At 53.5% G+C, this 14326-nt stretch overlaps 5 protein-coding genes across 5 annotated transcripts; 2 read left to right on the top strand and 3 right to left on the bottom strand.

Annotated features, from left to right (window-relative positions):
• Positions 1 to 987: 987 nt before the first annotated feature.
• D7B24_008478 (uncharacterized protein) lies at positions 988 to 3246 on the bottom strand (the record flags this gene model as incomplete). The annotated part of the gene is made up of 3 exons (XM_028642565.1): positions 988 to 2403; positions 2483 to 3039; positions 3126 to 3246. 3 exons carry the CDS (start codon positions 3244 to 3246, stop codon positions 988 to 990), a joined length of 2094 nt encoding a protein of 697 aa, XP_028493680.1.
• A 752-nt stretch (positions 3247 to 3998) lies between these two features.
• Positions 3999 to 5107, top strand: ETF1 (Electron transfer flavoprotein alpha-subunit; the record flags this gene model as incomplete). Its single annotated transcript, XM_028642564.1, has 2 exons — positions 3999 to 4295; positions 4364 to 5107. The coding sequence occupies 2 exons, from the start codon at positions 3999 to 4001 to the stop codon at positions 5105 to 5107; spliced, it is 1041 nt and encodes a 346-aa protein (XP_028493679.1).
• A 44-nt stretch (positions 5108 to 5151) lies between these two features.
• On the bottom strand, positions 5152 to 6630 carry ARH1 (NADPH-adrenodoxin reductase; the record flags this gene model as incomplete). The annotated part of the gene is made up of 3 exons (XM_028642563.1): positions 5152 to 5985; positions 6046 to 6504; positions 6559 to 6630. 3 exons carry the CDS (start codon positions 6628 to 6630, stop codon positions 5152 to 5154), a joined length of 1365 nt encoding a protein of 454 aa, XP_028493678.1.
• A 1059-nt stretch (positions 6631 to 7689) lies between these two features.
• D7B24_008475 (uncharacterized protein) lies at positions 7690 to 9636 on the top strand (the record flags this gene model as incomplete). Its single annotated transcript, XM_028642562.1, has 3 exons — positions 7690 to 7856; positions 7936 to 8131; positions 8227 to 9636. 3 exons carry the CDS (start codon positions 7690 to 7692, stop codon positions 9634 to 9636), a joined length of 1773 nt encoding a protein of 590 aa, XP_028493677.1.
• A 1901-nt stretch (positions 9637 to 11537) lies between these two features.
• Positions 11538 to 13147, bottom strand: D7B24_008474 (uncharacterized protein; the record flags this gene model as incomplete). Its single annotated transcript, XM_028642561.1, has 4 exons — positions 11538 to 11578; positions 11781 to 12857; positions 12943 to 13039; positions 13106 to 13147. The coding sequence occupies 4 exons, from the start codon at positions 13145 to 13147 to the stop codon at positions 11538 to 11540; spliced, it is 1257 nt and encodes a 418-aa protein (XP_028493676.1).
• Positions 13148 to 14326: the final 1179 nt, after the last annotated feature.

Here is a 14326-nt window from a genome sequence, read left to right as displayed (position 1 = left end):
GCTGGTCGGGACAAACCCGTCATAGCCGATGAGCCTAGGTACGCGCGCCGAGGCATTCTCCAGTCCACGGGGCAAGAAACATTGAGCTAGGCCGCATATGCGTTAGGTTGCCGTCAGCAGGGACAAGGGATCCCAGGGCCCAGCCCAGAATTAGCGCGAGTTTGGCATGGCGGGGTTCTAACTCGACTTGTGTCGGTAGTCGGTTACGGGAATATTATGTGGATCTCTTTTGCCAACACGCTGGCAACGCTGGATGTGGAGGCCGAATGACTGTGCGTGTATTGGGGCATGAAAAGACGAAACTCATGTTTTCATCATAGAGCCTTTGGGCCTCCCGCTTGCGCGTACCTTGTCCTATTCGCTGGCTTCAATCGCCAACCTAGTAAGAATTGGAACCTAACAGCAGCCCAGTGTTCGGCCCTCGCCGTTACGGGCACTGTCAACTTGAAATGACATGGAAGACTTGATGAGACGCTTGTTCGGCGAACCCCCCCACCCCCCGGCCCCCTTGTGTGAGTGTGCCGAGGTTAGTAGTACACTGTCAGCCTACATGTGGAGTAACAACGAGATGAGGTAGCGGGCAGACAGTGTGCAGCCGATTCAAGCAGTGCATGAACTACATGTACTCTGTAGGGGAGTCTATCCGCACAAGCTGTCACATGCACCATGGTGCAAACGCGAAGCGGCTCAACTGACGGAGGCCGGCCGGTGCTTGCTTCTCAGAGCCGGAGCGGGGGCGTCGTTTCGTAATCAGCTATTCGAAGAAATGTATAAGTTTGTTATTGATGATACAGCCTCAAGCAGAACAACAGTAGACGAGACGAAACCAAGAACCATCCCATGCCATCCGCGAGTGCCAAGCGACATGAAGCCGCCCAGCCCAGAATTCCCCAGAACCCCCTTCGACGCCGTAGTACCAAGTAGTGTGATCGATCCCTCGTTCAGTTCTGGTTTGGCCCAGAACCACAATCGACAACCTCCCCTTCATCAAATCTCCAGGCTCTGCACCTTGCCCCCACTGCTCAGTGGCTGCACAGTATCGGCTCCTGGAACTGATTGTACCGTAAGCCTACCATTGCCCATCAATATATCATCTCCCAGTCGAAGTCCCTGGTCGGTACCCGTGGCCGCCGCTGTCTTGAACGACTGCTGGACCTCTCTGACCCTTCGCTTGAATGCGAGTCGGTCAAGGAATAACTGCTGTCGGCCTCTCTCAAGCTCGCGACGCTCGGCTTGGAGCAGAGCCTCCATCTCATTGAAATACTTAAGCTTCAGGTCCAGCTTCTGCAGCGTCACGTTGGCCGCCGCTGACACCAGTCGCGTCATCTCACGCTCCTCTTCTGTGGCAAGACCAATAGCGCGCGCTCCCGTTGTTGCTAGTGGTATCGATGCCATTTTGCGGACAGTTGTTGTGGTAACGGTTGTCGTGGTCGTTTCCTGTTCAATGTCCACCTCCATTGCATCACCATCTCTTTCTTTGCCCTTGCCATTCGAGGCTTCAGTCTCCCGTGACTCTCCGCCTTCGAGACGATTACGTAGACGACGCTTCATTTCGTCGGCGGAAGAGTGGGCAGCCGCGGCTGTGGTGGCTGGGTCAGCCAAACTAGCTAAAAATCCAACGACAGACATGACTGGGTTGTCGGCCTGGTTGTATGGAATTTGCTTGTCACCATGAGCCCCAAGAATGGTGAGTTCAGATTCAAGGTACTTGTCCTCGATACTGAGTTGCAGGAACTGAAGTGCACATTCTTCGCGAGTACGAGTGCCGACGTGCTCTGCAATGTCGGTCCATTCTTCGTCATAACGCTCGAGAGCCTCCAGTAGTCGCAAGAGTTCCGCATCGCTCCATGGAGCATCTCTCTCTGGCACCGTTGTATACGTGGGGTTGTCCTGGCGGATAAGCGCACCGTCCCCGTCACGAGTATATTGTGACTTGTTCGAATCGCCAGGGAAGTGACCATCAAGAAAGCAGCTGGGACATATTTCATATTTTGCCTTGGCGCTACCCTCCTTCGTTGGAGCGTGGTAGTACAGACGAGTACAGTCGACGGCACAGGCGTGGCAGTTGACCTTCGTGATGGGGCCTGTCGACGCCTCCTTGTTTGCCGACACACCATTTGTGGTTGGTGTCTCCCCGTTGGTTTTGACCTCGGTCGTGGCGTTGAGGTTGGTTGATTTGGCGTCTCCGTCGTAGATGTTTCGACTGACCTCTAGCTTGGAATCTCCTTTCGCAGCTTGTGCAGCCGAGGCCTTCTTGTCGGTATCTACACTTTGCTTACCCTTAGTCATCTCCTCGTCGGCCGAAGGCTGGAAGGCTTGCAGGCCACGGGGCGTGTCGCAGATAACCTTGAAGTGGCCTGTGTAAGGGGGACCAATGTTAGAGGGTCGGTGATCTCCATCCACCTGGAAATGTCAGCATCATACGATTGAGTCCAATAGTGTGCTGGTTGAGACCGTCCAGCAGTAATAGCAAGTTATTTACCTGGTAGTTGATGAGGCCCCATTGCTCGAGAAAGGCGTGAACGCGCATGATTGCGCAGACATCACCTGCCAAGTTTCGTCTGCAAGCAGTGACGGTCAAGTATTCCGCGGGGTTCAGGCGATAGGTATTGATCATGAAGTCGCGGTAGTCTTTGTAAACGACAGGGGTCTTGCTGCGGTTGCGGCTGTTGAAGAACTCGGCCATGGCCTTACGTTCAATCTCGTGGACCATGTTCATATCGAACCAAGTGCTGTAACTTGGCAATATTATGGCATGGGTCTGGGAAATGAGATGATCACGGGCAGATGCCTCAACACTTTCCTTTGTCTTGCCCTCCTGTCCTTCTGCTTCCGTGCCAGTGACAGCAGCGTCGGCATCGGGTTCATCGCCTGCATCTTTCCCAATCTCGGCGTCATCTTCATCGCGCGAGATGGTGGTTTCGGCTGCGGGACCATCCGGTGCATCCAGAGGATTATCCGAAGCTGTGATCGGGGCCGGGGTGGCGCTGTCTTGCTTGACAATGGGTTCATTGGTCACGGCTTCCCCCATCTGGATATCTGGAGCCACAGACATGTTAGAGTTGAATAACGAAATCATCACCAAGTGTTGATTCGATGGCGAGAGCGCCAAAATGATGACGAACCTTCAGAGTTATCCGGCCTGGTGCTGCTTATCTCAGGCGCGAGCGGCGGCTGCGCGAGAAGGGTATTGCTAGTGGGTGACGCGGCATTGGCCGGCGAACCGTAGTTGGTCGGTTCGTCCATGGTGATGACGACAGCGAGAATATAAAGATCCTTGAGGCGACTTCGTGGTGAGTGATGCGCGACAAGATCAATTCTTCGGAAGAACGCGCGGTGAACGCGCGACGGGATTTAGAGTCGGTGCGCGTTGGTGAAGATGTCGACCTGACGCGGGCGTCAGAGCAAGCGCGAGAGAGAGAGCGCTAGGAAACGTCAAGCCAACTGCGAACTCTCTGCTCGAACGTCAGTGTGTTGAGTTATCTTTGCGGAATAGCGAGTCCGTGGGGGTGGAAAGTGGATGATCCCGTCGCGAGGCGTGATCGCGTCTTAAGAATTTTGGGGGCGCGGTTGAAGTGCTGCAGGAGGGTCTCTCTAAAAGGGCAGCGGCTGGCAGCTGGGCAAGGAAGGCGATTGACTGACTGAACAGATTGCTGCTGATGGGCGGTCCAAAAGCGTCCACATCTGCAGGGGCACTGTCCTAGTAACCTTCACATCCCAACCACTGAGAAACCAGTTGAGAGGGCCCTGGCTTTACTCACGTGATGACATAACTGTGGTGAGTGGCCCCACCCCTGATCAGTAGCAGCCGATGACGGACGACAACCTCGGGCCGTGACAAACCGCAACAGTGAACGCCCATTCGAAATCCGTAATGTTCACAAATCGCCCCCTGCGTGTCTGCTCCAAAGCCCTCGTACAGCGCCCACTCAATCATTCGAGCGGACTGTAGTCTATATCTGTGATTTTTCAACTTACGGCGGATACGAAACGTTAATATGTCTTGCACTGCTGCACGAAGGGCCGCTTTTCGCGGAGTACCTGCCTCGCTCCTCCAGCGCCTACCTCTCTCCAACCAAGCAAGGCGCGGTTTCCTTTCGACGCTTGCGATATTGGAGCAGCGCGAGGGCCAGCTCAACCATGGCTCTCTGAGTTCCATCACGGCAGCGAAGAAACTGGGAGGCACAGTGCACGGCTTCGTTGCTGGAGGAAACATCCAGGCTGTTGCGCAGGAGGCAGCCAAGGTGGAAGGCGTTGAGAAGATCATTGCTGTGGACAACGCAATTTATGACAAGGTTTGACCTACCACTGAAATAATTTCATGATTATACCCAATGCTGACACTTCATTCTCGTCTTGACAGGGTCTTCCCGAGAACTTCGCTCCCTTGCTGGTTGAGAACATCAAGCAAGGCGGGTATACGCACGTCATCGCAAGCCACACGGCTTTCGGCAAGAACATCATGCCACGTGTAGCTGCGCTCCTCGACTTGCAGCAGGTGTCTGATATCGTCGCGATCGAGAGTGAAGATGTATTTGTACGGCCCATCTATGCCGGCAACGCAATTGCTACGGTTCAGTCCTCGGATAAGGTCAAGGTTGTCACTATTCGAGGCACGGCTTTCCCTGCTGCTGAAGAGACGGGCGGCTCAGCGTCCGTCGAGGCCGGTGTGGACCCAAAGGCACCCTCTTCGACTGAGTGGATTTCCGAAGAGTTGACCAAGTCGGATCGCCCCGATCTTGCCACTGCTGGCAAGGTTGTTTCTGGTGGGCGTGGTCTAAAGTCCAAGGAGGAGTTTGACAAGGTCATGCTCCCACTCGCGGACTCGCTCGGTGCAGCGGTTGGTGCCTCTCGGGCTGCTGTCGATAGCGGTTATGCCGATAACAGCTTGCAGGTCGGGCAAACAGGCAAGGTTGTGGCTCCTCAGCTTTACATGGCCGTGGGAATCTCTGGCGCGATCCAGCATTTGGCGGGTATGAAGGATAGCAAGGTCATCGCAGCCATCAACAAGGATGCAGATGCTCCTATCTTCCAGGTTGCAGATGTAGGGCTCGTTGGTGATCTATTCGACAAGGTTCCGGAGTTGACGGAAAAGCTGAAGCAGTAAAATATTGTACAGAAATGATTGTCCATTATAATCCTTGATCCACTTTATGCTACAACTTCGAGCATGGCCTTAGTGCTTGTGAACTTTTCACGTTCCTTACCTTTCTCCTGTCCCTTTTCTCGCTCAGCTTGGTCGATCTTGCGCCAGCCGTGCCAGTCCACCGTAGGCTGGTTATTGTTCACAGCCATTTCTGTACGCACCTTATCCCATCCTGGCAGCGGGCTTGAGCTCGAATCTTCTCCTGCCTGTAGGAACTTGATACCCGAGAGCCAATCTCGTACGATCGAGTCGCCAGTATCGAAAGCGTCTTGCATGGTGGTTGCAATGACTCCCGTGGGCCCACGCTTGACCCAGCCAGCGCAGTAAAGGCCAGGAGAATGTTCTGACATGATATCGGTCTCAAGCTCAGTCGACGTTCTTCGAAGAACACGTCCTTGCCCATCGTTCATGATGACGCCGCGCCGCTCATCAAACAACACACCTGCCTCTTGAAAACCCGGGAGCGGCGCTGATTTGTATCCGATGGAGCGAAAGACAAGGGATGACGGTAAAATGATCTTTTCGCCCTTCAGCTGCGCCTGGGCGTTTGGATCGAACTTGGAGGTGAGCTCTGTGCGTTCGAGCACTGTGCTGCCGACAAAATGAGGCGAGACATCGCTGGCAACAAACTCGGTCGGTGAAAGGCAGAAGTCCAAGGACCATGACCTGGGCGCGGTCGACACTTGTGCCTGTGACCCCTTGGCCACCAGTTCCATCAGGCGTTTCGTAGCCCTGGGAAGCGATTTGAGATCAGGGGGGATCAGAGACGGTTCCACAGGGTGAAATGCGACACCAGGTATCTTCATCAACTCCCGAGCCTCTTTAATAGTAAAGGCAGCCTTTCACAATCATCAGCGAGCTATGTGGGAGTATTGTTTCATTCGCAAGTTTCGACCTACCTGCATTGGCCCGCGCCTTCCAACAACGTGCACCCGACGTATACGAGAAGTGGCTAGTGTGGCCAAAGCCTCATCGGTAATGTCCGTCTTTCGCAGAACATCAACGTCTTCTAGAAGGATTCTTGCAACGTCAAGAGCAACGTTCCCCTGGCCGATCACGACGGCTTCATCGCTTGTGGCGAGATTTGGGGCGAGGCCAGCCGATTCGGGAAGCCCATTGTACCATCCAACAAACTGCCGTGCTGAGTATATACCGGCAAGAGATGACTCACCGGGTACATTAAGTGCCTTGTCCTTGATGGCGCCGTATGAGAACAAGATGGCATCATAGTTACGGAGCAAAGTAGGCAGTTGGACAGTTTGACTGTGCGACTGGTGAGTCGCATCGCCTACGGAGACGTTGCCGACGAAGGTAAAGTTTGGGGAGCTAGCTATCTCTTCGAACTTGTCCTGGCAATTCTGTATTGTGTGAGCGGCGCACAATAACCATAATGGAAATCATATTGCTTATACCTTCACCTCTGGATGGTCAGGCGCCACGCCAAACCTAACGAGCCCATAGGGGACTGGCAGAGACTCGTACATATCGACTCGGGCTTGGGGCAATCGAGACATGACTCTGTAGGCGGTATAAAATCCAGCAGGTCCAGATCCCACAATGGCCATGCGAAAGGGTTTGTCTGGCCTACGCGGAGCTGTTCTGCCGCTTGACTGCGTGCTTGCATGACGTGTCAAATGTGGTTGGGGGTGGAGGGTTGTGCGCTTCAGAAACGACGAGACTCTGGCGCATGAAGTCCTGGTCCCCGCTGTGAGTGCGAGTAAACCCATCGTGGACGAAGAATCGGCGGGTTGGTTGCAGTGTGACTAGTAGTATTGAATGTAGGACCAACCGATAGTGGCAGCCTACGCTGGAGTCAACAGACCTACTTACTCATGCAGCGTAGTAAAGCTTACCAAGAGTTAGCATTAAGCCGAACCGCCGTTAAATGCTTTCGCGAACCATTGAGAACAAGGAGATGTTGAACAGCCAGGTTTCCAAAGTTGCAAGTCCATTCACACTTCTGCGTCGCTTAGTGTTCTCAGTGCCAGGGATCTACGAATATCACGATTTTATCTCGGCGCCGAAAGCGCCGGTCACTTTCGGCCTTTAGCTGACTACCTACCTGTCTCAGGCAATCCATGAACAACAACGTGGGCCAGGTGAGCTCGAGCCACATATGTTTTCTGGACGAGCTAGACAGTGGTCAGTTATATGTGTGCCTGAGGTTGGAGGAACGTACGGGTTGATAAGATAAGCTTACTTACCGCCCAAGCGCTGTTGCCGTAGAAACGGAATTCAGCTCGCGACAGCAAAATAGTGAATGGACGGCGTCAATCCGCCTCGCCTGACTGTATTATGCTGTTCAAACAAGAACGACAGAGAGCTCATGTAACATGCGGGCCTCAGTACTGCTGCATTGAGTCGACTTTTGTGCTCATCTCACTCGATACCCCCATTTGTCTCCAATTCAAACATATCGCCACTTTCCCAACCACCCCCGTAAGGGACATCAAGTTGCCATTCCGACTGGGCCCCGCCGACTCTCCCGCAGTACATTCCAGCTACACGCACCCTGCCATTGTCCCACCCTAGCACATTCCAGTATGGGTGTCCAGCAACCTTTTCTCTACGAAGCCATGGGGAGTCGCGGGAGTGGCCTGCCTGAGAAGTCCTTCGATCCCAAGGCTGTCACCCGCGCCAGCTACACTCCCAAAGCACCGAAGCCGAAGAAGCACGATGGGCCTCTCATATCTTTTAATCGACATCCCGAGTAAGAGAACCTCGCCTCTGTCCGCGGCCGATTGTTTTACCGGTGCTCAATGCTAATGGTTTGTTACCCTGGTTAAAAGCGCCCATATGGTGTTGTCTCATCGGTCCACCACCTACCTCGCGTTGAGCCCGAGAATGAAAGGCTGGATCAAAGGTCTCCGTGTATTCCAGTTGATCTTGAGAGTTTTTCAGTTCATTGGCGCCGCTGGGCTGTTGACCCTGCTTATTTTGCTCACCGGCATCCCTGTCGTGGTAGGCTGGGTATTGCGGATTGCTGTAAGTCTTCATTCCCATTCCTGACGACACGTCACGGGCCATACTGCTTGTCACGTCAAACCAAAACCTTTGCGCGCAACCGCTTACCTTTCTAGCCCGGCGTTGTTTCGCTGCATTGCGCCTACGCTATTTACCACCTGTCACGCCCTGCAAGCAGTCGCACTCCAGCCTCCTCGGCCGCTTACCAGATCTTCGCTGCAGTGTCGGACATCTGTATTGTCCCTGGTTATGTGTTCGGCGCTCTTAGCGTCCGGAACCATGGATCGTCATGGACGACACGCCTGTCTGATGCTAGCCTTGTTGACTACTTTGTCCCGGCTGTAGGGTATACGTTCCTCGGTGCCGGTGCCCTTCATCTGGTGTCTCTGAGCATCTCCGTCTGGCTGGGCCTTGTCTTTCGCCGAATCGCAAGCATGCCCCCTGACCTCAACCCGCTCGAAGACCGGTTTACCTCGCGGGCAAAGCACACCCGGAACAAGTCAAGCATTGCCACCACCAGCACCACGGAAAGCGAGAGGCGACTCTCAACGCCACTAGAGGACCGTCGCCGTTCAGGTCTTCCCTATGAGGACATTTCACGACCCCCAACAATCCCCTTCCTCCGAACCAGGGCCGATTCTGGAAGCTCCTTAAGTAATAGGAACTCGATCGCCGATTTTCCCTCGAGGCAGTATCAGATCGTTCCTGGCAACTCGTCACCACGCAACTCATTCATCTCTACAGACACACGAAGGTTGTCAAAGCCGCCGTCGATGCATCAGGGCTACTATTCCCAGGTTCCGCTTGAAGAAAGCGAGACAGCTCGTTCTCTTACCAATGTTGATCTCAACGCTCCCGCTAGTCCCCACGCAGGGCAACAGCGAGTGGCAAAATTTACCGAGACGTGGAGTGCGAGTGACTCTCTGATCTCCCGTACACAGCACCGGAATCAGCTGATGAATGCCGCTGCGCGAAACCGCGAGAGCTACCAGAAGACGTACGACGCACTTGACAAGCGGTATGACGTTCCCGACGGAGACGACTCGGACTCTGAGCATGGCGACAATTATCGCGTTGGCCACCAAAGTGGTGACGGCGATGTCGGAAGCCTTCATCCCCAACCGCTTCGCTCTAACCCCCCTGCACCATGGAACAGACTAGTGGCACCATACAACTCAATGCATGGCTCTGCGTCGCCCGAGAGAAAGTCATATCCGCGGTCATTCAGTGGCAGTCACGATATTGCTGATGAAAAGCATGCTCTGAACACTGCGCCTGCGCCACCACCCCACAGAACAGGCTCGATTCAACGAGAGTCCGACTTTTTCGCCAAACCATATGGCCAGCTCAAACCGGCGACACCCCCAATCATGATTGGAAGCAATCGCCAGGTGTCATCAGGGAATGACTATGACGGCCAACCCGTGGGAGCGTTCAGTCGACGTAATGTTAGCGGCAAAATAGCAGAAGAAGGCCGCGCAACACTTCCTCCCTCCCATTCACGCTTCAGCATTTTGAACAAATAGACAGTTGAACTCTTTGCATACAGAGTCAAATACAAGTTGTGCGCGGCAAGGAAACAATTTACGGGTCGCTGGGTTGGATACGGAGTTGAAGGGTCTGAAATCAAGTCATTGGCTACTACATGCTTAACCTTTCTCGATGCTGCGATTATGTGACTCAAAGGCATATAAAACTTGAGTAAAATCTGCGCCTGGCTACTTTCCATATTCCGTGAACGTTCGCGACCTGACTAGTCGTTGAAACTAAGTCTCAGTGCGTGCATACGAAGCCCAGGCGACCTTTTCTTGCGCTGTATTTCGCTGACCCATATCCCGAACCCAGGAATTTTCATCCCAGGAGGCGAGCTCATAGATGTGTCGCATTGTTGGTCGGCCATGAGGGCAATTCCAAGGCTTGTCCAGTTCTCCCATATGTCTTACCAACCTTTCCATCTGCCGATGCGTCAACGCTTTGCCCACCATGATGCTGCTCCGGCATGCTCGCATGGCAAACATCTTCCGCACTCTGGAAGGCCGAGGCGCAGGGCTGGTGCCCGTCAGGTCATGGTCACCCAATAATGATATGAGTTCTTCGAGGTCCGCTAATGTAAATGTCGTCTCACGACTCAAGGGCAGAGCTACGAGTTCGCATCGTAATCCCACTGGCTGCGATCCCGAGTCGTCGATGCGTACCTTGAAGCCATTGACCTCCAAAGCCGATATGTTTTCCCTCACTATCTCCTCTTCAAGAGCAGTAAGCTCGAGCTGTTTGGGCTGAACTAGGTGTTGTGACTGTACGGTAGTGCATGACTGGAGCCTTTCGAAATTGTACTTCTCATCTGATGCATGTTGATCGATGATAAACAAGCTGTCATGGCTTTTCTCATGCTCACCATTTGCACTGCCACTCGCATGCCTGACAGCAAGTATAAACCCTAGGTTGAACTGGCCGACTACTGCCATGTCATCGAAATCTGATTTGGAGATGATGAGCGAGAGCTTATCCTCGGCGTTTTCGGCTTCCAGGCCGGCCTTAACGGCGGCGGAGGGTGGACTGCCGGAAAGCCCCTTGCCTTCACTTGCTTCTTCCTCAGACCAGGCAGCAACATCCGCTTTATCAGTTTTGACAGTTTGCTCATATCGCAATGTTACATCCTTGCGCTTAGAGATCCAAGATAACGCATCAAACCCTGGCCTGGCCCTGTTTCGGTCACGAGGTTCCGAGTCAGCACTGCTCTGATCATCCCGATACGAAGCTTGAGGCTCTTCATCTGTATCATGACTAGCGCTGTTCGACAAGTTTTCGCTAACAGCATCGCTCTGATCATCAACCCTGTCCGAGTCTGGTTCAATGAGGACTCGGTGGTCAGAGTCTGAATCGGCCATATTCGGATGCCGTTTTTTTTTAGACGGGGGAGCAGGGACCACCTCAAGGTCTTCATCGCTTCTAAGAGTGGCATGCTGGAGATGTTGGTTGTTTTCCCCAACTTCTGTTGCGGTGCTTTGGGCGTGAGATACCGTTGGCTTCTGGCAGTCACTGAAGGCTATATAGCTCCTCAATTGATTATCGTCTGGGCGTAATGCGTCTGTCGGAGACGATGGCAGACTGGGTTCTTCTCGATGTGATGCTGCTTCGTGAGAGTCTCCCTTAGCACTTGTATGTGCGCTAGCAGCTCCAGCAGGCGCCTCGGGAGATAGTGGCACCATCACAGGGCTGCCTGACTTGCGTTGAATTCGTGGTGTGCTTGTAGGGCTCACAGCCACCGTCTTCGAAGTGGACAACTTTGGGTCATGATCCGAGCACACAAAATCCGTAGAGTCTGTTAGGTTTTCCGCGATCCTGAGGTTCGTCATACTGGTCTCTGGCCTTGATAGAACTTGATGCGACGGTTCACTTTGTACACCCTTACGATTGACGGATAGCATTAGCTTGGCCCGAGATTCTCGGTGTTGTGCTTCTGAAGAACTGCTATTGGGTTCACTGGCCCCCGAATATATTCCGTGACTCGTGTTGTTCGATTGCTTGGCGATCCAGCGGTTCATGAGGGCTTGGGCTGGAGACTCAGGTACTTGAGCAGTCACCGGCTGAGCTTTCCGGGTCGAACCACCTTGTTTATCAGATGCATTTTCTGTGTATTTTGTCTCTGCCCCTGGCTCCGTGGACCGACATTCATCGTCGTTGCTCGTGTCTGAAGTCACCCGACGCAATTGCGACTGCTTGTCGGGGTAAGATTGTGGTGAAGAGGCCACAGATGGTCCGGGCTTGGATGGTGTCATGTATGACAAGGGGATGGAATAGTCCTGGGACTCGAAGAGGGATGTGAGAGCTTCGCGTAGAGAATCCAACATGCGATTTTGCTCATGCATAAGAATAGTGCGTTTGTCTGGGCTAACATTCACATCGTAAAGATGTGTGTCGAGTTGTATATTGGCGAGGATAAAGGGTGATTGTGATGAATTATACGACCTGTACACGTCATTGAACACCTTTGCAAACTGAGGGAGAATGCAAGGTCGTCCGTTGACGAAGAACATTTGACGATCTGGAGTTTGACGGCCTTCGCCATGCGCGGGTCGGCTGACGAATCCTTTGACCTGAACAGGGGAAGCGCTTTGATTAGGCTGTTTTGCTGAAGTAAAGCCTGATTCTGCTGATGGCTCAAACTGAAGTTCGACATCGAGCCTCGTCATAACAGCTGTGGTCTTGGCACCGAAGACGTTGATGATATTGTCTCGGACGGTGGTGTTTCCCTTGGTAGAGAAGAGAACCATGCGTTTCCCCTTGTTAGGTTGCTGGGAAATGGTAAACTTCAAACCAGTCTGTATGCAGGCGTATTGGTTGAGAAGCGTGATGACCTTATTCCACTCTCGCTTGATGTTACGTTCAAGTTCACGTCGCCGGACAGGGAGGTTGTGGAACAGGCTATTGACCATTACCACTGTGCCCTTCTGCCCAGCGACGACGGTAGTGCCCTTGAGCCTGCCAGATGGCTCGAAATCTAGCTTGGTCGCTCTGGGAGTGTCACTGGCGAGGCAGGTGACGACAGAGAAGTGAGACAAGGCGCAAAGCGACGACAAAGCCTCGCCACGGAAGCCAAATGTGGACAGAGTGTTGAGATCAGAGAAGGTCGCCAGTTTGGATGTATGGTGCTTCAAGGCTAATCCTTCGTAGTTATCAGGCGAAATGCCAGATCCATTGTCGTGAACCTCAATGGATTCTAGTCCTTGATTCTTGAAGCGCACGTCTGAAGGATGGCGAGATGAGTAAAGGTGTGAGGAATGAAATTGTCATAGAAATCGGGTTGGAGATAATTGCTTGGCGTCACGTACCTATGGCCGTAGCATTAGCATCAAGGCTGTTCTCGACAAGCTCCTTGACCACAGAACACAGATCGACAATGACCTGCCCAGATTGGATCCGATGAACCTGAAGGTACGGTCAGCGAAGGCTCCCTTGGCGATGTACTTGTATGAAAGGAACTTCATTTCTTACAGTATTGGCTTCGATGGCCTTAATGGCAGCCATGGCAGCCATGGCAAGCGGCGTCTGCGGCACTGGAGCTATCGTTGCAGCTCACACTCACTTGGACAGAGGTCTGACCGTTTGCTGGGAGACCACCTCTGCTACACTTCGGACTGCGCGAAAGGGGCAAATGAGGTAAATGATGGGTGTTCAGGACATAAATTGATATCAGACAGCGTAGTATTGAACCTGTTGGCACCATCCCTCGTGGATAGCGGGAGGAAACTCGTGGAACATAACATGAGCAGCGCGTGAGTAGCTACGACCCATCCTGGCACCCGGCACACAGACGCGAGAGGTACATGGAGGCTGGTACCGTTTCGGAGTCGCTCTCCGTTTGGCAGTGCCGACCAGTAAAGGAGTACCGTAGTAGCTGTTCCACTTGCGAGGAATAAGTCCTGTACTAGCAGCCAAGATTGTGAGGATCCAGCCTCTGGCCCCTGCCAACACTTAGAGCCACCGTTGACCCCCACGACTTCCAAAAAAACACGGGCCTGTGCACCAAGGTACCTCAGAAGTGCATGCACTGGCACATCATTTGCCGGGGTACCTGGACTGTGGTAGCTACTACAGTGGAATACCTACCTGCCTAAGCTGTTGCATGTATAAGCTTATGCGTCTACGGTGGAACTTTCTAACTACCTATCTCCTTTGCCAGGAGGCTTTTCAAGCTTCTGGCCCCTTCTTGCCGAAGCAAAGAGCTGTCGGCATACCTACCAACAATCGCCAACACCTTTCGTCCGCCACCATAGTAGGCCTCTGCTTGCAAGGGCATAGCGCAGTGAGAGTTACCGGCCCAATGAAGGGGCGCTCATCCGCGTCCAGCGAGGACAGCGTCGAACCGTCCCACAAGCCACTGGTAGTCGAAGAAGCCTTGTTCCTCAATCGGCCACGATCCGACTTCGAGCACCATGCCCAGCCCGGTCCCGATGCAAGTCCACGCTCGAAGGAGCAAGATGACACTGCCACTCCCTTACCGACTGGCGCCCGGCGACCTGCGAGCTTCAATTGGAAGTCGGATACATCACAGCCGGCGGGCGACAGCTCCGACCAGACACAATCCATCTCAACGCATCAGCCGCCCTCACTCACTTCAACCTCGCCGGATCGCCCTCCTGGCGGCAAACGCGCAGAAGCCACGAGACACGACGCTGCGTCTACGGATGGCAAGCATGACCCTTCACAACAACA

Source organism: Verticillium nonalfalfae, assembly GCF_003724135.2.
Source record: "Verticillium nonalfalfae strain VnAa140/NRRL 66861 chromosome Unknown scaffold_76, whole genome shotgun sequence".
NCBI classification, from domain to species: Eukaryota; Fungi; Ascomycota; class Sordariomycetes; order Glomerellales; family Plectosphaerellaceae; genus Verticillium; species Verticillium nonalfalfae.
This window is presented reverse-complemented; position numbering and strand designations above follow the sequence as displayed.